This window comes from Chaetodon trifascialis, chromosome 1, assembly GCF_039877785.1.
Source record: "Chaetodon trifascialis isolate fChaTrf1 chromosome 1, fChaTrf1.hap1, whole genome shotgun sequence".
NCBI lineage: Eukaryota > Metazoa > Chordata > Actinopteri > Chaetodontiformes > Chaetodontidae > Chaetodon > Chaetodon trifascialis.
The window spans coordinates 21,999,684-22,020,520 of record NC_092056.1 but is presented as its reverse complement, the minus strand read 5'-3'; the positions used below and the strand labels follow the sequence as shown (position 1 = coordinate 22,020,520).

At 40.9% G+C, this 20,837-nt stretch overlaps 1 protein-coding gene across 2 annotated transcripts; it reads left to right on the top strand.

Annotated features, from left to right (window-relative positions):
• The first annotated feature begins 1,163 nt into the window (after positions 1 to 1,163).
• On the top strand, positions 1,164 to 19,931 carry loxl1 (lysyl oxidase-like 1). Of its 2 annotated transcripts, XM_070967698.1 has the most exons (7): positions 1,164 to 2,660; positions 7,578 to 7,686; positions 8,753 to 8,890; positions 13,696 to 13,852; positions 14,211 to 14,306; positions 15,281 to 15,396; positions 17,559 to 19,931. In XM_070967698.1, the coding sequence occupies exons 1-7, from the start codon at positions 1,529 to 1,531 to the stop codon at positions 17,563 to 17,565; spliced, it is 1,755 nt and encodes a 584-aa protein (XP_070823799.1). In that variant the 5' UTR covers positions 1,164 to 1,528; the 3' UTR covers positions 17,566 to 19,931. The 2 variants fall into 2 exon arrangements, with proteins under 2 accessions (XP_070823799.1, XP_070823806.1); XM_070967705.1 differs by lacking the exon at positions 17,559 to 19,931 and having other exon boundaries at positions 15,281 to 15,400.
• Positions 19,932 to 20,837: the final 906 nt, after the last annotated feature.

Below are 20,837 nucleotides of genomic sequence, written 5' to 3'. Positions count from 1 at the left end.
ATCATTGTCCATGCAAACCATGCCAAGGAAAATTCCTTCCAAACTTCTGACTTTGATACTGGGGGGGGGGGGGGGGGGGTGGCTGCACTCTACCAGGCACTAACCATGCTGTCTCAAATCCCACATGAATGTGTTTCCTAATGACTTGTCTCTCAGAACGTTTGTGTAAATGAGGGTCTCAGACTGCAACAGTGTTTTGATAGAACTCACAGACAACAGTGCACACAGTGTTGTCTTGCTGGGGAGCTCTGCATGGATGCATGTCTTTTGTGCATTCAATGTACTACAGGCAACAAGGGGAATGAGGGGTGGAGAGAGGTGGTGGTTTATGTTTATGTGTGTGTGTGTGTGTGTGTGTGTGTGTGTGTGTGTGTGTGTGTGTGTGTGTGTGCGTGTGCGTGCGCGTGCGTGTGCGTGTGCGTGTGTGTGTGTGTGTGTGTGTGTGTGTGTTTGGTGGGAGGGGGTTTTTGAACACGTTCCTAATTGACTTCAGTTTGATATTTCTTAGGGTGGGGTATACAAAGCACTTTCCCAACATATCCACAACATAAACAGAGAATTGTCCTGAAGGGGTGATGTTTTTTTCATTCATATGAGGTCATATTGCCTATTACCAGACAGTATATTGTAATCATTTGCTCATTGTGCACTTAACAACACTCACAATGACTTATTGTACCTCAGCAGTGCTTTTCTGTTATATTTTAGAGTAGGATTCAATCAAAATTAACTTGTTGTTTATTGTGTGGATTGCATCACCAGTTTTTTTTTAAACAGGATGCCCCTGCTACCAGTTAGGTAATTTCCTATCTGCACTTGGTTGTTGCAACGTTAAATGTTTAAAGGCAAAGCAACAACATATCAAGCCCTTGAAACACCCGTGGAAAAAACAATGTCATGTTGTCCCTATCTATGCTTGTACAAGATGGGAAAAGGATTCAATCCATTGAAAGTGAGATGTGTCCGATGTCTGAATGCCTTTACAGATGGTAATGTTGACTCTGGCAGCCTCATGGAGCCCTGGCTGCTGCAGGCCAGGAAACATCACTAGCACTAGGGCCATGTGGGACCTCTCCTTAAAAAAAAAAAAGAAAAAAAGTTTGAGATTTTTTCACAGCCCATTGTAAGCAATCAGGCAAATAGAAGCTTGCAGTTGTGCAGTGCACAGGCACTTCTTTCCAGAAGGCAGAGAGCAATGCTCAGTCTACTGACAGACGAGCCAGCAGACCAACAAGAAGCCTGGACATATTCTCATAGCACTAACAGACGGTAACACAACCAGTGGGTCTCCTGAAGCCCACTTTCACTCTCCTGGGTGTGATTGCTCCTGAATGCACATTCAGCCTCCTCTATTGCTGACAGTGAAGACCTGCAGATGCACTCAACCACAAGCTTGCTTTTCAACCCTGCATCTGTCTCAACACTCACAGCAAAGCTGTACCAGCAGGAGGAGGATACACATGTTTTATTGACAGAGCTACAGGTGGTTTGAGTTTGAGCTACTGGTGGACTGGAGGGTTTTTTCCTGATGGTGAGCTGTGGCGTCTTTGGAGAAAGTATGCTGCCTACTGTTGTGGCATGTTTGGTATTCATCCTGCTGGGCTCGGGGCAGGCTCAGATTGCTACACACACTCAGGGGCAGAGCCACAGTGCGGGCCAGGGGCAGGACAGCTCTGGCACCCCTTGGAGACAGGTGATTCAGTGGGAGAACAATGGCCGGGTGTTTAGCCTGTTGAACAGTGGAGCTGAATATGTCCCTGCTGGGGTGGGAGCCCAGGACAGAGGTCCAAGGGTAGTTGTGGCAGATGCTCGTCTACGATCCTCACGTAGACCTCAGGGAGGAAATGTCCGCCGACAGGCTCCATCAAGAGGATCCTCTGAGACTGTCCGTGGGCAGGCAAGGCATCCTTTTGGCTTTGGGCAAGTCCCTGATAACTGGAGACAAACTTCAGGCAGCACTGGTGGTGGTCAGTTCCAAGGATCCTCTAGCACTCGCTTCAGGCCATCTACAGGATCCTCATCCTCCTCCTCCTCATCATCATCATCATCATCCTTTTCTTCATCTTCTTATAGTATACCCTCTTACCCACAGTACCCGTTGCCTCAACAGACTCCCTTCCAACCTTACGATTCTAGTTTTGTGGAGGGACCAGTCAGGAGCTACGAGCCACCTTTTCAGCCTGTTGTCGGTGGAGGATATGGAGGTGGAGGGCAAAGTGCTGGACGGGGGTATATTGGAGGGGGGTATGGAGGTGGTCTGGCTCCAGTGTTGCCAGGCACTCCCTCAGATTTTACTGACGATGGCTACCGTTACTACCAGTCTTATGGCTACGGGCCCAATCCTGTGGTGCCTGCACGTGCTGCCCAACCACCGTTTGCAGACGGTCTGGACCACAGATACACCCACAGTCTCTACAACGAGGACTCAGCTCCTGCTGTCCCTGCCCCTGATGCCAACCAAGCTGCTCCTGTGATAGTAGACAGGACAGGACCAGCTGGTCAACCACCAGTCAGGAGCCCTCAGTATGAGCAGTTTCCTCCATTTGGAAGACCCCAGCCTCCATTCCTGCAGCCCATTCCTCCAGGCAGAAATTCTCCAAACTCTGCCCTTGAGAACCCCAATCTAAATGTCGGGAGTGTGTACCGACCAGAACAGAGAGGTACAGTAAACTTTTTGTTTGGATTTTGTGAACCAACACAATGTACCCTTTATTTTTCATGTTGTTCAGGAAGTTTGACCAAATCTTGATAATATTTGCAGCTGTGACACATGGGCGGGCCGATAATAGATACAGATTTGAAATAATGTGCTTTTCAAGAAAATTCAAATATTTCACATTTTCAGTGAAAACCGGGAACATGTTCACTCGGAGGCATTCACCCAAGGTATTTCTGTCTTTGAGGCAGAAAGAGAGAGAAAAAAAGAAAAGGTTTCCATGTGATTTCAGTTATTGCTGGGCATATGAATTTGAAATATGTCAAACCCAGGGGAGTAAAGAGTTCACCACTACCTCAAGTACACAGTCATGTTTTTCTTCTTCTTTCATGTTTGTCAGATGAGTTGAAGATCTGAAGTAATCAGAATAAAACAGCTGCTAGAAATTCAGCCTCTTTTTCAGTTTACAAACAAAGAAAAATGGACGTAAGGTTCATCTTTCCCCACTTGTGCAGTTATTGAAACCAGGTGTTGAGCAAGACCTGCCAATGCACAGAGAACACACACAAGAACCTTTGTGTTTCTGTGTGGGGAGTTCTGTGCTACAGGAAAGTAGACTGGTTCATGAGGCATGTGGGGTTTGGTAATGGTGGTAGTGACCTCATAGGGGGGCTGGTGACAGAGGGTGTTGGTGTGCAGGGGCTGCCTCCTGAGCTTGAGGACAGGAGAGAGGAAACAAGGGAGGGGGATACAGTATTTCATCACTCCCTGAGGGGGAGGGAGAGCGTGGAAAGTCCCCGTAACACATGGGCTCCATTGCCTCAACCACAAGAAGTCAAAGAAATATCAGAGTTCTTACGGGATGAAAGAAGAGTGTTCAAATGTGCAATACGTTACGTAGCAGACAGTTTATTTTTATAACACGTCACGATGACTCGTCAATGCTGAGAGAAGTTTTCTCTGTTCTGACTTTGAGAGGTTGCATCTGGTCTGAGCTGAGAGAAGATGAGGACCTCTGAGGAGATTCTCAGCCTCTTAATAATGCAGATTTTTTTTAGATTCGTTTTACTCACTGATCTGTCTTACTGTGCAGCAGTCTCTCTGGTGTGCTGTGTGCCCTGTGACCATCATTCATTAGACACTCTAGAGCTGGGGAACATTTCTACAGCACAGAATACCAACATGTGTGCAGATGCCTTAGTGCTCTCAGCAACTGCCACATGGCACAGCAATGAGCTGTTTCAGTATTGTGATAACTATTATGATTTAAGTTTAAAATTTGCTTAAAATCAAAGTCATCAGACAAACATATTTATAACACTTGTTTAAGGCAATGATGCGTCTTATCAAAGGCAGTAAAGTACATAAGACACATTGATATATCAAAATAAATATATAGTATATTTCAATGGCCAGGCAGCCCATTAAATATTACAAATAAATTCAATCTTTCATGTAATATGTGGCCTACGAAGGTCACTGCATAGAAACACAGCTCAGCAGAAGCACCTGAAGAAAGGTTTACTGTGTGTGCTGCTGTCAAGCATTAGCATTAAGTACAACTCTGGTTCCAAAAAAGTTGGAAGGCTATGTAAAACATGATTAAAAATTGGATCTGATCTTATGCAAACAACCTGTTCATCAACAACAGTTTTATGAAGTGTTCCCGAGCACATTAAGTAATATCCTTTATGCAGTCATGTGTTTCACAAAGTGGTGACCCTCGCTCCATCCTTGCTTTCCCTCCTTTCTTACCCAATCATGATACTATCACCTGTTACCAATGAACTTGTTCACCTGTGGAATGTTCCAAACAGGTGTTTTTGCAGCTTTCCCAGTCTTTTGTTGCTCCTATCCAAAAGTGTTGTGACATCAAATTCAGAATAAGCAAATATTTACAAAAACCAATGAAACTGATAAGGTCAAACATTAAATATATCACCTTTGTATTGTTTTCAATTGAGTATATGTCAAAAAGGACTCGCAAAATGATCACATTCTGTTTATTTGTTTTACACAGTGTCCCAACTTTTTTGGAATCATACTCATATACTGAAATATGAAATGATTTGAAGTTTAAGGAGACAAACTGATTAAGCGATAAGGAAGCTAAATGCCATATTTCCATTGTGTTTTCTACATTGTTAGTTTCATTATTTGAGATTTGACTGGTTATTTACTTCTATCACCTTGTTGCACCCTCTTCTTCTGCAGTGGGTCGATGGCAGCTGACTGCCACCAGTTTATCTTGACAAACCAACTCCTAATAATGTCATCATGGCAGTGGATGGAAATGCGCATTAGTTCGCATTTTCTTTTGCCAATTTTCTTTTAAATTTGCTTAAAATTCATGGGGATGAATCAAATCAAGCATAAGGGCAGCTTACATTAGCAATACTCTTAGCCAGCTGCTGTTGGAAGGAATCTAACCTGGAGTTTGCAGCCTTGGTGAAGATATGCGTTCAGTGTAGTTCTGACAGTCCCAATGTTTCAGTATTTTTATGAATAATAAATTGTCCTTAATCAAGTATGGTGGCAAAGAAGTCTGCATATTGTTGCAGCTTTACATGTTGCTGCTCATTGTCATTTCTTCTCACCCTTCCTTACTCTTCTATTCCCAGACAAAGACACAAGCAGTCTTAGGTGAGAATAATTAGACCGTAACTGGTGAAGATTAATTCATTAAGGCAGCTGCAAGGCAGAGCTGCAGTTATTTCTCTCTTTAGTTTAAGCATGATATCTTCAAGTTAAAGGAAAAGCTTTCAGCATCTCACTATTGCTGTAATTAATCTGCAATATATCAACTGACCACCGAAAGTAAAATGATTGATAATCATGGAATTAGGAAAGATATAATAACAAGAGAGCACAGAGAGTAAAACTACCAGATTAAAGAAGCAGTGAAAGTAAAGTAACCATATACTTAATCACCAAATGCTTTTTTTGATTTTTTTCAAATGACCTCAATTAATTTCAAGTATTTCAATCTGTCAGTCCTCTGCAGTTAGCAGCCTATAGCTTATAGAATATCTAGAGAGGCAGTCATCGTGTCTTTTATTATGCGATATGAGATGATATAAAAAGCATGGCAAGATTCAGTTTCTTTGCTCCATGCCCCACTTAGAGTGTAATGTGTGGCTTTGTCACATGCTGTCGAGGGCTGATCAGCTTTGGCTTCTCAATACACTTTATCCCTCTGAAAGAGACCCAATTTCACATTTCAAAAGATTAGAGGACAGAGAACAAAGCCTTTCTGGGGTGAGGGGGGAAAAAAGGGGGGGTTGAGAGTGCTGCTGGAAAACCTCAGCGTTTCACACCGGTCTTACAATGTTTACATGGTCTGCCCCAGGAAGCTTCCCCATGTCCTATACATCTGCCTCAGAGAGGGCTGTCAGATGGGATGTTTACAGAGGGCCTGCAAAGGTAAAGCCCTACTTGCAGCTGGAGAGGGAGGACTCACCTGGATGTTAAACGCTGGGCAAATATAAAATAGGAAACGTCCTATCTGGTTTCCATAAACAGACCCTAACTAAAGCCCTTAATGTTCGTCCAAAATCAAAAGATAACAGTGTGTTATTTCATCATCTACAGTATATGCCTTTCCATGATTTAATCTTGTCGCAGGAGAAATTAAAGGTTGTACATCATTTTTGTGATTTTATGAATGCTTTCAGGCTTAGAGTTCAGATGGCTTGACTTTCTGCTGCTTGGACAAGCTCACATTAAAATGTGTCTGGCCTCTGTGAGCTAAACAGAGATGGCTAATAAGCTACACCAGAGACCCTTGCTGGCATGGCCTATACTGGGAACGGGACAGACAGACATTCACTCTGAGAAGTCAGGCCTGTCAGAAAACCTCATCAGTGGCCCACTTTAAAAACAGCAGTGGTGTGAGATCACTGTTGTTTTGCCCTGGCACACACACACTCTCCCTCTCTGTGTCTCTGGCTGGCTCCCTTGCTCTATCTATGAGCACCTATGCTTTCCCACATCTCTTCATCTCTGTCACTTGTTTTCAGAAACCAAAGTATGAAAAACACAGGCTGCACTGCAATGATGACTCCTGTGTGATAGTGTAGTTCACATTTTTCCAAGTTTAGCCTTATCCCCAACAGATATGACTAGTCATCCTTCTGCACTTAAGTTTAAGATGAAGTGACATGTTCATATTAAGATTAGCGTCATGGAAGATCACATCACATTACCCAAGAAGGCAAGGAATTATTGGTAAAAACATTTTTTTTCCCTAAAGACAAGATGGATTTGGTCTGGGTTAAATTATACTCAACACTGGAAGTTAATATATTGCAAGTGCAGCTATATACGTCTCAGATCTTTGTGATTTTGCACACTAGAGGCCCAAATGTAACTGTTCTCTCACCCCAAGCTCACCCCTGTCTCAGAAGCCTATTCTCATTAGAAAACCATGATAATAATCTGGAATGCACAGTAATTAGGGGCCAGTGGCTCTCTCTAGAGTGACCCAGTCTTGAACTGTGGACCCCCTTTGCTGCATTGTTGCCCATCATATGCTCCTTACAAACTGACAAAAATACAAGGTAATAAGAAATTGATGATAGATTTGCAGCAGGGTTCTCTTTCTGTGTTGACTGGCAGTGCTGGGATGGTCTGGATTTTAAAAGAAATCAAAAGATGACCAGTTACAGATTACCAATCACTGACATTTGGATCGCTAAATAAAATCATATTAACAGTATTCTGAATGTAGTTTGTCATCTTTAACTACACTTAATAACATTGTTTAAATATGATGTATATTGTCATGTTTAAGTTAAAAATTTCACCTTGACTAATCCAATAATTATTCTTTTGTTTCTACTATCTGCAGCAGTTTTGTTTACTTCTTCTTGAAACAAAGATGAATGGCAATATAGGGTGAGCAGTGTGTCTGTCGCTTCAGGTTTGCCTGACTTGGTTCCTGATCCCAACTATGTCCAGGCTTCCACATACATCCAGAGAGCCCACATGTATTCTCTCCGCTGTGCTGCTGAAGAAAAATGTCTGTCAAGGTAAACCCAACTCTGGATGTCCTCTTCTGGCTTATGTTTATTTATTCATGTATTTCTTTCTTTTTTCAAATCTCCTTGCCCCTGTGGGCTCGGTTTTCATTTTAGTGACAGATGTCCTCATTTGAATGGTTATCTTAAGGGTAACTTCGTGGCTGAGGGGTGAGCACACTCTGTTAAACATTCAGCTGATGTAAATGCGAAGCAAATAAATTGTTTCTTGCCTTAATGTTGCCCTCTGATAGTCCAGGTTGTGCCCTGCTTTCAATCATGCATTAACAACAAAATGCTAATTTCTGTCTAAGGTTAACATTGTTTATATGCTGCTGATCCTTTGGGAAGCATTGATCAACAAGTGAACCATCCACAGTTCTCTAGCTCTCAGGATTATACCAGTCCTGTGCAACAATATCTGAAAGAAAAAAAAAAAGAAAAAAGAAAAAAGTTGACAAACAGCAGAACAAGTGATCTAAATCCTGGTCACCTGCGGGAATTAGGCTATCGTTAGTTTCATTTCTCTGTGTTGGTGAAGAGCACTCCCTGAGCCCTGGGCCTGGGCCCTTTGACTGCCTCTGCACTAAGGACATTATTGAAATGATGAAAGTGTGCTGTCCCCATGGCTGCTCTATTTGCCCTCCTCCCATCACAAGCACAGCCATCCCTCAAAGCCCTTTCATATCCTGTCTGAGTTTGCAGCAATCACAGACAGATGGGCTGTTGTAATTTGCCATACACTCCATTGTCAACAACAGCCGCAAGACGAATGGCTTAGATCTTCAGTGGTGTTGTGAACTTGAGGTTGTGCCTCCTCTTTCATACAAAAAAAGTGAATCGTGCAACAGAATGTTCCCCCTCCCTGTGCTGAAACTGTGTGTTTGGAGAGATGGTTGTAATCTGTGGAATGAATTATTTAGTAGATATGCTCCTGCCTCTGAGCCTTTCCAGTCTTGCTCTTTTTTTGTCCTTCCTTGTCTTAGTTATTAGAAACAGACACGCTGACATTCTCTGTACAGCCACTTGTACAGTTTCACCACCATTTTTCATCTTAATGCATGTGTCCACCATTCAGCACTGCCTATGGCCCTGAGACCACCGACTATGATGTAAGGGTCCTGCTGCGTTTCCCACAGAGGGTGAAGAACAAGGGGACTGCTGACTTCATGCCCAACAGGCCACGTCATACCTGGGAGTGGCATAGCTGTCATCAGTAAGTATTTAATACAGAACAGACTTCACCCAATCATTAGGGTGCAGTTGCCATTTCTTTGTTGAAGTAAAACTGTATAGTCATTGGTCAATACCAGCACACCTTTACTGCTTAGCAACAGCTGAAAGTGTTGAAGAGTCCATTTCTAGTAAGAATTGGCTCATGTCACTGTCATTATCTTTACGATGAAAGCAGATTAGGTGTCTGTCTTGTCTAGTATCTGTATTGTGCCCTACACAATCATCCTACAAGAGGGGACAAGATTTCCCCCCATTTGCCAAAAAGTTCCACATACAGTATGTTTCAGTTTCATGATCTTAAGAGGAGAGAGGGACCAAACCTATGGAGTCCCGTAGAAAGCCAGCCCCAAGGGAAACTGACAATATACTCAAAATTCCACATTACATAAAAAGATAATGGTGTGTAGCTTGTGGGCTTGATCTGTTTAGGAAGCAGGTTTCATATTGTGTCTCTCCCAGTGGAGAGATAGATTTTAGCTGATTTAACAAGCCAGTGGTGGCATATTTCTGGACTCGACTGCTGACGTGGTTTTGGGGTAATGTCATTGTTTTATGACGTGATATTCCACGTGGACTCTCCTTTATCTCAGCTTCAGCAAGTCCACCCGTCAACGCCAGCGCCAGGCTATGCTTTACTATCCTCATCTTAGAGGAATGTTGACTGGCCGTTAGGAGATTGGCAGTGTTGTTGCTGTCTGACATCAGTCTGCATTTGCACAGTGGTTCCCAGGAGGCAGAAAGCCAAGGCAATCATTCCACTGGCTGTGTGATCAGAATGACAAATCAATCCATTTTTCTTGTCAGTCTGTGACACCAGATCACACAGCTGCTAAAGTATGATGGCGTGGATATGGGTTACTGGGACAGAGTGTTTGTTAACAAAGAAATCTCTTTAGGGGAAGAAATTCTCCAGCCCAGATTCTCACAGTAAACTTCCCTGCCCTACATTTCAGTTGAATATGCTGTTTAGTTGGCGGTTTTGCTTTTCATTACATTCACCCCTATCTGTCTCACTTGAGTATCAGAAGAAGAGAAGGCAGCAGCATCCTCTTCAGCATCATGGGCTGTGAAAATGTTGGAATTGTGTATGCTTTTTACACAAATGAGGACACAGAATTCCATGTTCTCTATACCAATCAGTGTGAGAAACATGTGGAAGTCATTAAAATGTTCTTCTTATTTGGGAGAACTTAAACTTAATAATAGACTTCTTCAATTTGTGCTTTATTTATCTCAGTCTCTTGTGGTACAACTTAATTAAACCATGTGACGTGTGGTCAAAGATCATGGCTGCTATTTGTGCAGGTGCTTGGACGTTATGTATTCATATCCTGGTTGCACTTTGAGGGAGGCAAATGTCAGGCCACTGCTAAATAGTTCTCAAAGAACCTAGTGTAGTTCTTTGTGTTTTACAACCCCAGCTGTGATCTGAGAAACCTACAAAGTCTTGTTTGCAGCAACACGAGTGGAAAATGACTCATGACTTTGAAGAGGGATTGGAATGTTTTGTATGTTACGATTACAAGTTATTCTTGTTAAATCCTCTACTGTATGTATCCTTCCAGCACTACATTCTCTATAGTTGACATAGTCAGTGAGGGGATCCAGGAATCCGAGGAGGCAGGGGACCCTTCCAGGCACTTCATAGTCCAGTGCCTCCCACTCCCAATCGTTTCTCTACTTCCCGCATTCTTTCTTTCTATTTCACACACAAACACACATATACTGTAGATAACCATCTCAAGACTGCCACTGTAATGAATGCCATTTTCGGGAAAACAAACTAAAACTGTGTTTCAGCCTTCCAGGCCCTGTAGTTCCAGCCCTACTTTCTGCACATATTTGACACTCACACATGTATTGCTCAAAATGCATGTGTGCCCATGATGCCCCATGTAAAACAAGCCTGTAAACCCACACAGGCATGTACATTTGCAAGTTAACAGAGACAGAAGAAGAACTTATTCCAATGGTCCCAATAAAGATAGTGAGAACAACAGACAGGTTTCTACCTGCAGGCACCTCGTAATTGATTGCCTCTTCTATGGAAAGAATGAGTCCTTGAACGGTCACTTGCTCCATCAGTGGAAAGTACCCACTTTTCCTTCCAAGACATCCCTCAATCTTTAATGACTGTTCCAGTAAAAGCTGTTGCTATGTTGAAACATTGGCCATGAAGTAAGGCGAAGGGGCAATATTTATATAGTCTGAGTATGTCTGACTGTAAGAGATCCAGTGCTTACCTCACCTGCTACAACAGCTAAAGACAACATCGCCTAAGTATGCTATATGGGGGAATTGAAGAATCAAAGTATCCTTGAAATAAATACTTTGCTAGAAGGTGTATTTAAATCCTGTAATGTATCATTTCAGTTAGTTGTCCCCTGTAGGAACATTGCCATATTGCTGTAGGCTGTTTTCAGAAAAGAATATTCAAAACAAAGTGCAGCTAATGGGATAAACAGTTTCAAAAGGTTTTGCCTTCTAATCTAATCATTAGTGTGATGGATTGAAAACATTTATATCTCATCAGCTCCCTTTCTCTCTGTTGTCAGAACGTTAGGAAAAGTTATGTGGCTAATCTATGCCTTCACTGCTCACTGAATGTAACATGAATTCAAGTCCTCAGAAACCTCAAGATGTTTTTTTCTTTATAGTTGTTTTTCACAACTTCCTAATCATTAACTGGAAATTTACTTTCATATCTGTGGTTATTCATCAAAAACATATGTCCAAATAGCGTGTTCATGTATCACAAATGAGGACATTTATCAGCTCAAGACTTGCTTGTTCCTACCACTGAGATACTGTATGTTGCTATCTTCACTGACTCCCACTTAATTAGGCAAACTTTGTAAGACTTAAAATGTTCAGCTGTTGTTGACATTGTGCCAGAGGTGATTCAACTCTTGGAGGATGTACTGTAGAACTGAATTGCACTATTATAGTAGTTGTATCATGTTGTAGACACTAGTACAAGTTTTTTGTCAGTATGGGTTGAACAAAATATTCTTGTACTGCATATGGTACAAGACAACAGCACACCAGCCACATTCTTCAAAATGAGCCCTGAGCCCAAGACCTCTCAGGATTCATTGCTAAGCTGCTGCCTTGAGCTGTGTAGCTAATACATGTTGAACAATGTGTACATAGAAAACTGTACAGACTTTAGGAGCTTTGCTATCTTATTAATATAGACCTGAATGCTAGCTGCTAACACCTGTGATGAGTGATGTAATGTCCTGACAGCCATGCTTCATTATGAGCAGTGTTCCACAGCTGCAGTCACACGATTCCATAACTTCTCTGCTCTTAATTGCTCCACCAATACAAGCAAGCTTAAAGCAGATTCTCAGCACTTCCTTGTGTTAATGATTACTCATGTTATTGCAAGGGAAGTTTTTGCCATATGCTGACTTCTGACTCCAAAAAAGTTGGGACGCTGTGTAAAACATAACTAAAAACAGAGTGCAGTCATTTGCAACCAAACTGTGTTATTGACAGCGGTGTTCCTGGGTCTATGCAGAAATCTCCTTCATACAATCATGTGTTCACAAAGGGGTGAACCTCGCTCCATCCTTGCTTGTGAATGACTGAGCCTTTCCAGAATGCCCCTTTCATGCCCAAACGTGATACTGTCAGCTGTTACCAATCAACCTGTTTACCTGTGGAATGTTCCAAACAGGTGTTTTTGGAGCATTCCACAGTCTTTAGCTGCTCCTGTCCCAACCTGTTTGAAGTGTTCTGTTGCATCAAATTCAGAATAAGCAGATATTTACAAAATTAATGAATTTGATGAGGTCAAACTACAAGACAATTACCACATTCTGTTTTTCTGTTTTACACAGCCTCCCAGCTTCGCTGGAATCAGGGTTCTAGACAGGAAGCATTTTTTGCTTACTATTTTAGGTATGTTTGCAGTATGTTACCAGTGTTGTGCATAAATGCCTAAGAAAATAAGGATTTTTTCTACAAACATTTAATAATGTTGTTATGCTTCTCCATGTCAATATGCTCCTGTTAGCATGTACCGCAATTATGTGAATGGCAGGCTTGTAAAATGTGAATAGCATCCTGGGTCACTTTGACATTTGGGAGAGGTCCAAGCCATAGAGCAGTTAATACTACCAGCTCATTGACAGAGACACTCACTTTGAGTCACTTGGTTCATTTTCGGATTCAGTTGAAATGATCAGTGGCCATGTGCATCGAGGCTTTCCTAAGCTGCTAAAGCTGTGCAAACAAACACAAACTCACTGCAACCAACACACACAAGTTTACAACATGTACATACATATAAAAATAACCCCCCCCCCCCCCCCCCCCCCCCCACACACACACCAACGCACACGCACAACACCTTCGATCTTGCAGACTGATAGGAGCTAATTAACAACATTCATACATCATTAGGGTGTTAATGTTGTGCTTCAGCAATATTTTATTGTTGTCATTAATTAGTATCCATTGTCCTTTGATACTGTATGATGTGTTCAGTCAAGGTACAACATCACTTACAAAGATGTGAGCAGATGAGGTCAACAGGTGGAATATACAGCCTATAAATTCACTACTTGTCTTCTCAAAACTCTAACTTGGATTGGCCAATTTAAACTAAGTGGTCATGTAATTACAACAGAAGCTTTAAAAAACATGATAAACTTCTGCAGAAGTACTGTTTCCAAGGCACATGGCATAAAAAATGACACTTGAACCGAAACTCCTTGATTGCCCACCTTAATTACCTGAGTACTACTCTACTACTATTTTCACTTGTTCCAACAGGCATTATCACAGTATGGATGAGTTCAGCCATTATGATTTACTGGAGGTCAGCACTGGCCGTAAAGTGGCAGAAGGACACAAGGCTAGCTTCTGTCTGGAGGACACCACCTGTGACTTTGGTCACCTGAAGCGTTACGCCTGCACAGCTCACACTCAGGTAACAAAGCAAACACAAGTCTGAAATCTTGACAATTAATTTTCACCTTCACACCACATATCTTATCAACCACCGGGGCAATAAACATCCACTGGAGTTCTGCTATTACAGGCTAATTTATATGTTTATTTTTGTTTATTACTAAGCCAAGCAGTGAACAGATGTAAGCAGTGAACAGACGTGAGCCCTGGTTGTCACATTAACATCTGTCTTTTATTCACTGGCCTGCTTATGTTCATTGCAACATATTATGTTAACTTTTTGACCGCTACCTAAAAATTGCAGCTGTTTTTATAACTTTAATTTTTTAAAACTCAGTGTTTCTTATGAGTGTCTCTCCACCCCTCTGCTTCTTCAGGGTCTGAGCCCAGGCTGCTATGACACATACAACGCTGACATTGACTGCCAGTGGATCGATATCACGGACATCAAGCCTGGAAACTACATACTTAAGGTAGGAGTTCAATGAGAATCTGGTGTGCGTGGTCATGGCAAGTTTGTCGACAGCACAGGCCCACATATTGAAGAAAGGGATGGTCGAGGCCACCAAAACAAATAATCTGGGTTCTTAACAAATTATTTAGAATATACTCATCTGGAGTTTTATAGGTTGCTCCCCTTCATGGCTTCATGTTTCCCTTTTATCTTAATGTCTAATATTTTTTTTATTTGGTACACACAAAATGTTAATTTACTCAGTGTCATCTACTTTCTGTAAAAAAGTAAATGTACAGTCAGTTGTGGAATAATCTCCTTTTGCACCATTTTCCTTTACTTGTAGTGCAGCTTTAATCTCTGCCTCACTGGCCATATTATTAGAGCGCCATGATGCATCAAATTAAACATTAAGTTTATTGCGAGTTGTCATTTCATTTCCTCAATACAGATCTAGGCATGGCTCGTTAATTGGGCATGATAAGCCTCTTTTCTTTTTTTTAAATTAATATCAAATTTAATTTAAACCTGAAGTCATCATGGAAGAAACTTGTAACTTTATTCACAAAATGTTCACATACAGACCCTTTTCCAAACAAATTTTCATTGTCCTGGGAATGAGTCCACACGCTATTATGGCATCTCAAAATGTCAGCACATTGTAACCTTGGCTTGGCATAGTTGCCATATCTCCAATTCTGATAATGTTAGAGCCCCTAAAATTTGGCACAGCATCAACCAGTTACTGTATTTTTAGCAAGAAATATTGAAACGTCCATATGCCCTCAAAAACCATATACTGTACAGTTTGGGGGGCGGGGTGGGGGGGTGAGCAAGACACAAACAAAAACCTGTAACTGATTTGACATGGAATGATGTGCATGATTCTGTTTGGTGTTATTATTCTTCTCTGAAGCATAATCGGGCCCATTAACTGTTGAAATGTAGTGGTTATGGTGAACTGTAACGGGCCTTCTGTCCTTCATCTCTCAGCTCCAGGTTAATCCCAAATTCTTGGTGCTGGAATCAGACTTTACCAACAATGTGGTCAGGTGTAATATACACTACACAGGACGGTTTGTTACAACAACCAACTGCAAGATAGCACAGTAAGTAAGACATAACACACACACCTCCATGACATAGTGATGGTGATTGATTATTAATCATTTATTGGGAGAGTGTTACATTCATTTGCAATGTTCTCAAAATCTGCTCCTTCTTTGTTCAACTAAAACCTGGGCAATTTGAAGCTGTTGTGCTTTTGTGGAATGGGAGCTAAACTGTAAATCAGGAATTGAGTCATGTTCCCACCACTGAGTTACACTGAACCACGTCACAGAGTGGCAGCTAAATGCAGTTTTATGAAGAGCCTAACAGTGTTTTGAATTACTTAGTGGACTTAATGATTTCCTGGCTGAAATATTTGATGATTTAATGAATGATGTTCTCATTCTCCCGCTAAGATTAATAGCCTCTGAAACTTTCATATCTTCCCTCAAAGGGAGATGTAGGAGAGTTGAACTTTCAAAAAGCGCCATTAGGAAGTGTATCATTGCACTCAGAATTACTATCATACCCTCTTGAAAAGACTTAATATAGAGAGCAGATATATGTGAACAAAGCATCTGGTTCAAGTGCTTTCACTGGTCTCCCATAGTTTTACTATTACAGTGAAACGTACACTTAAAAATATGTTTGCCACAGCATTTCCAGAGTTAGTTAAATGGTTTTATGGCTGGCTACAATTGTAAGGCTCTGATTCTAATAAAATAACGACATTAGCAGATGCCATGAGCTCTATTTCCATCAATCAAGTCTCATATTGGAACAATGTCTTTATTCTGACAAATGTGGAATGAGTGGTGAGTATTCATAAATAAAAAATAAAAAGAAATAAAAAGCGTCCTCATATATAAATCAAATACATTGAAATAAAATAACACACGTTAATAAAATTACATTTTGATTTTAAAAACTGGCTTCAAATAAAATTAGGATGTAATATACTGTAATTATAGATTTGAAAACTGTTTTATGTATTGTGTGTCAATGTAGTGTAGTTGATTATAAAACAGGTTTTAATGACATAAGTTTCTATTTCTCCTGTAAAATAATGCCACAAATATGAAAAAGCAATTTGATTAAAGGTCTCAGTGCAACAGCCTGAACCCTGTTGCCTCCCCTGAACAGCGATTGCCCAATCAGAATCAGTAACTTGGCATGATGCATCTGTCCGGCTCTGGATTTGGACTACAAAGTGTGTAATAGACCCACCGATCCACAAGAGGATCATGTGTCAGTGTTAAGTTTTACTTAGACTAGATGTATGCGAAGTCTGCATAGAAAAGAGGTCGTGACGGATGGATGAATCAAACACAGGATCTTCACCTGGGGTTTGTGTCCCATGTGATACTAAAAAGTGAACACTGACTTGTTTTAACTTAATATGTAAGTTAACTTCCATAATGCACCTATCCTGGCATGAACTTGGGTAACTAAGGTACTTCTTTTAAGCCAAACCATTAATTTTTCGTAGTAGTAGTTACAGTGTCTAAACCTGACTTAACTGCGAACATAAGGTGAAGTGTTTCTAATAAAGCTTTATTTTGAAAGTCTATACGGATGTTGCACTTTTATTATTGCTAACTCCACTGGCAGTTATTGCTAACTTTTCATGTCTAGGCGAGGCCAAACATGGCACTGACACGGTGGACTGGCTGGTCTATCACATGCTTTGTCGAGATATGACGTTGATTGTGCCCATGCAGCTGGACAAAAGAAACTGGTTACCTCTGCCTGAAATCAAGCGCATATTTCTTTATTTTGAAAATTGATTTCAAGTGTCAAATTTGCCACTCTCACAGTAAATTGCATTACATACTGTGCGAGAACATAAAGCCTGACAGGCACAGCAGCAGTAAATAAAGGGGCACCTGTCTTGTACGACTATTTTGACTCAGGAAATGAGCACTCACAGAGTTGTAGGCTAAGCAAAAGGGTCAGGTGGACATTAAGCTCCTGTAAAAACTGAAAAGAAAATGTGAACAGAAAACATATTTCACAAGAATGCCATTTTGGATATACATAAAGAGCTTTGTAATTCATGGAGCCAAGATGCTTCTAACTTTATATCAGCAGTTATATTGCTTGAGCCCAGTTAATCACTCATTATGTGTCGTAGCACATATTACATTGAAAGTCTTCACTGAGTCTGGAGTATTACACTTCCTCTGACAAAAGCCTTATTTGCTGTCTGTTTATTTTACAGGTCTTGATCAGGCACTGGAAGGCTGCCACGCTAGAGTGACCCTGATTGCTATTCCATTGAAATGTGAATGGAATCCATTTGTTGTTGGTTCATTGTTGATATTGTTTGTCTCTAATGCTTTTTGCTGTCCTGGTATGCTGGACCCATGGCAAACAAGGATTCCACTGGCACTGAGAAGAATGTGGGGGGTTTAAAGTAGACAACACACTAACACACATACACACACGCACAGTTGCATAATGCGTATTGCACAATGATATCCCAGTAATTAATTGGTTCATATCCCTGCAATCTGCGTTATAATATCGTCCCACCAACTACATTTCTTATATTCCAGCGGTACCAGTCCAGTGTGGTTAAAGTTAGGACAGATCAATGACTTTCAAAAGATATGTTTGCTGTATCTACACACAAAAAAATCTTTGCACACCCCCAGCAGAGTAGCTGTTTGAATTATAAATAAAGCGTGAAACTGCGCCAGTGCTGAAATGAGTGGTTCTAGACAAGTCAGAGTTCAGCTGCAATCCAACAAATAAAATTAAGGGAGAAAGTCTTCCCAGGTGCATTCATCCATGCAGTGTCGGGACAGACAGAGGTGCCCAGTGACTCAGAAGAACTACAATGTGTTAGTTTTTTTGTTTTGTTTTTTCTCCTCTTCATTGCCTCAGTGGATCAGGCTGGGATACTGTGATTCTCTGAGCACATCCTGTTTAATGTTGTGTTAACAGCAAAAGGAAGACAGCAGGTCATATCTGCATTTGCCAGCTCCATCAAATTATAAGTCAAGATAAAGACAGACTGTCAGTACTGGGAGCTGTACTCCTCTAACTCCTTGCATATTCGTATTGTGTCCCCATTTGTCCTTTCTTATTTCAGTAAAACAGGAACAGGAAGCTCAACTGGCAGAAAAGCGTGCTTTCCAGAAAACAAGACTCACAGTATGTAAGCTGTATGTTTACACTGTCTTGGGTTCACTTCTTCAACTACCAACACTGGTCAGATGGCACATAGGTCATCTATGTCACCTTTTGAAGAATGTACATACAGATATTCCACTGATGCATGACTTTAATGATGGAGATTATTTTATTGTAACTGATTGTACTTTGTTTATTCAGTTTGACCTGTTACTGTAATTTGTGAAATTCAGTGCTACAGACTTAGTATTATATTGCAGAGCGTCAGAGAGCCGTCTCTACCTACCTCTCCAACTGAGTGAGCTGTTGTTTCCTGTTAAGTGTTTGTTTCCATTGGATAGTCCTGCAGTGTTTCACTCTGGCCTCCAACCACTCTGTTGCAGCACATTGATAAATCCCTCAAATCTATTGAATATATTGAAGAACACACAGTCTGGGATACATGAATAACATAGTAATATTCCAAAAGACTTACAGTTATAATCCTTAAGATTTCACTCTTGGTTGGTTTAATACTATGTCACAACAAGGCTCGAGCAGATACTTTGTCAGCAGCATTACAGTACAAGAGCAACTGGCGTATCTGTTTTTGCAGTACAACAAAACAAACTCACATTTTAATAAAGAATTAAACAAAATGAAAATCCATTCATGCTGAACACAGGGCCAGTAATTTTCCACACAACAGCAGGGCACAGTAACAAGAGTTGGTTACATTGCTGAGAGGCTGTAGTTGTGCAGCCTGCAGCTCCTCATCAAAAGCTCACTGTGACTGGGCCTTCTTGTTTCATTAATCCTTGCGATGTTTAAAACTGATCTGCTGTCCTGAACTGCCGTACATAAATACAGCGATATTAATCCATAGCAGGACTGGCGGACCCCACCTCTGACAATTAGAACCATGATAGGGAGAGGTAATTACTGATTGTAAATATACTGAATGGCATTTGCAGAATTAGTGTTGACCATAAATTGTATCAAAATTGGTGACATAAAAATCTTAAGGATTATAAATGTGATTTCTGTTAAACTTAGTTAAGTTGATGTAACAATCTTGTCTCTTTGTACTGATCAAAGTATGACAGTGCACCAAAATTAGTTTGTTTTAGTTAAATTTGGCTCAATTTTTATTTCAGGTTTTCTTTTTAACAGATTGTTTTAAATGCAGAATATGCCTTGTCTCTGGAATACAGTTTATTGCCCATAGCACACAGGTCCTTCATATTTTACTGTAAATAGTCAGTTCTTTGACCTGCATTTTACTTTGGTAGCACATGATCATACTGTATGCTCACTGAAAAAATGCGACAACACATGATTCTGACATTCAGTGGAACGACAGCACAAGAGTAGGTGACAGTTATACAGCATCTTTGACATGTGGTGATGAAATTTGTATTTTTCTAACAGTGATCACCTGTCAAAAATGTCATATACAATAAATACATTTACATATTTTCTGTGTGCACGTCATGAAATATGAATGCTATGCACCACTCATACATCAATGGATCAATGAGCTTCACATGAGTGCACATCTGTAGGTTTACACAGAATATCTATCAGTAGATTCAAAGGAAATGCTGTGTGACAAGTTAGTGAAATCACCCCCCTTTATAAATGATTTGTTGTGATATGTTTAATGCATTAGGGTATTTTCTTGGGTTCTGTGTTATTTCCTCATGTATGATTCAGGCGGAGAGGAAAATCTGACATTTACAAACACAGAAAAAACACTCTGCATACGAGATGCCTGCCAACAGTGAATGCAACATCTCGGTGGTGGCACTGGTGTTGTGAATAAATCAGTTTTAAAGTTGTAGTTGGATTTCCATAATCTGGCATGTTGGCAAATAATCTGATTGGATCATATTTCAATCATTTACGCACATGTTTCCAGAGAGACAAAGATTCATTTCTACAAGTTCACTCTCTTCAGAAAGTTTTTTGTTGCCAATGAACATGTGACATTTCATCTTACTTCTTACGGCGGCAAACGAAACCAGTCACATCATGCATGACCAGTCATTAGATGGAACACAACACCATGCTGCAGTGAGAGAGGATCTTATAATGGTATCAAATTGTTAAGAGGCTAACTGTTGAACCCAAGTGCAGACACAGACACACCGATGCAGGTATGAGATTTGAAGTATTTTAATTGCAAAGGAACGGATAGCAGAGCCAAGCAGGTCCAGAGTGGAATCTGGGAGTTTGCTGGGCTGAGCTGCAGTCTGAGGCAGGGGAGCAAGGCAGACGAAACGAAGGGATGGGAGATGGAGGACCAAAGCAAAGCAGATGGGACTGCAGGGAGAGGAGAAATAGGATTAGTCTCGGAGAACAGACAACAATAACTAGATGC

Excerpts from the sequence above, each read along its gene's own strand:
- loxl1 (XM_070967698.1), top strand. The coding sequence starts at position 1,529 with ATGGTGAGCTGTGGCGTCTTTGGAGAAAGTATGCTGCCTACTGTTGTG. Across the intron at positions 8,891-13,695 it reads GAGTGGCATAGCTGTCATCA|GCATTATCACAGTATGGATG; the intron begins GTAAGTATTTAA and ends TTGTTCCAACAG. Across the intron at positions 13,853-14,210 it reads CCTGCACAGCTCACACTCAG|GGTCTGAGCCCAGGCTGCTA; the intron begins GTAACAAAGCAA and ends CTGCTTCTTCAG.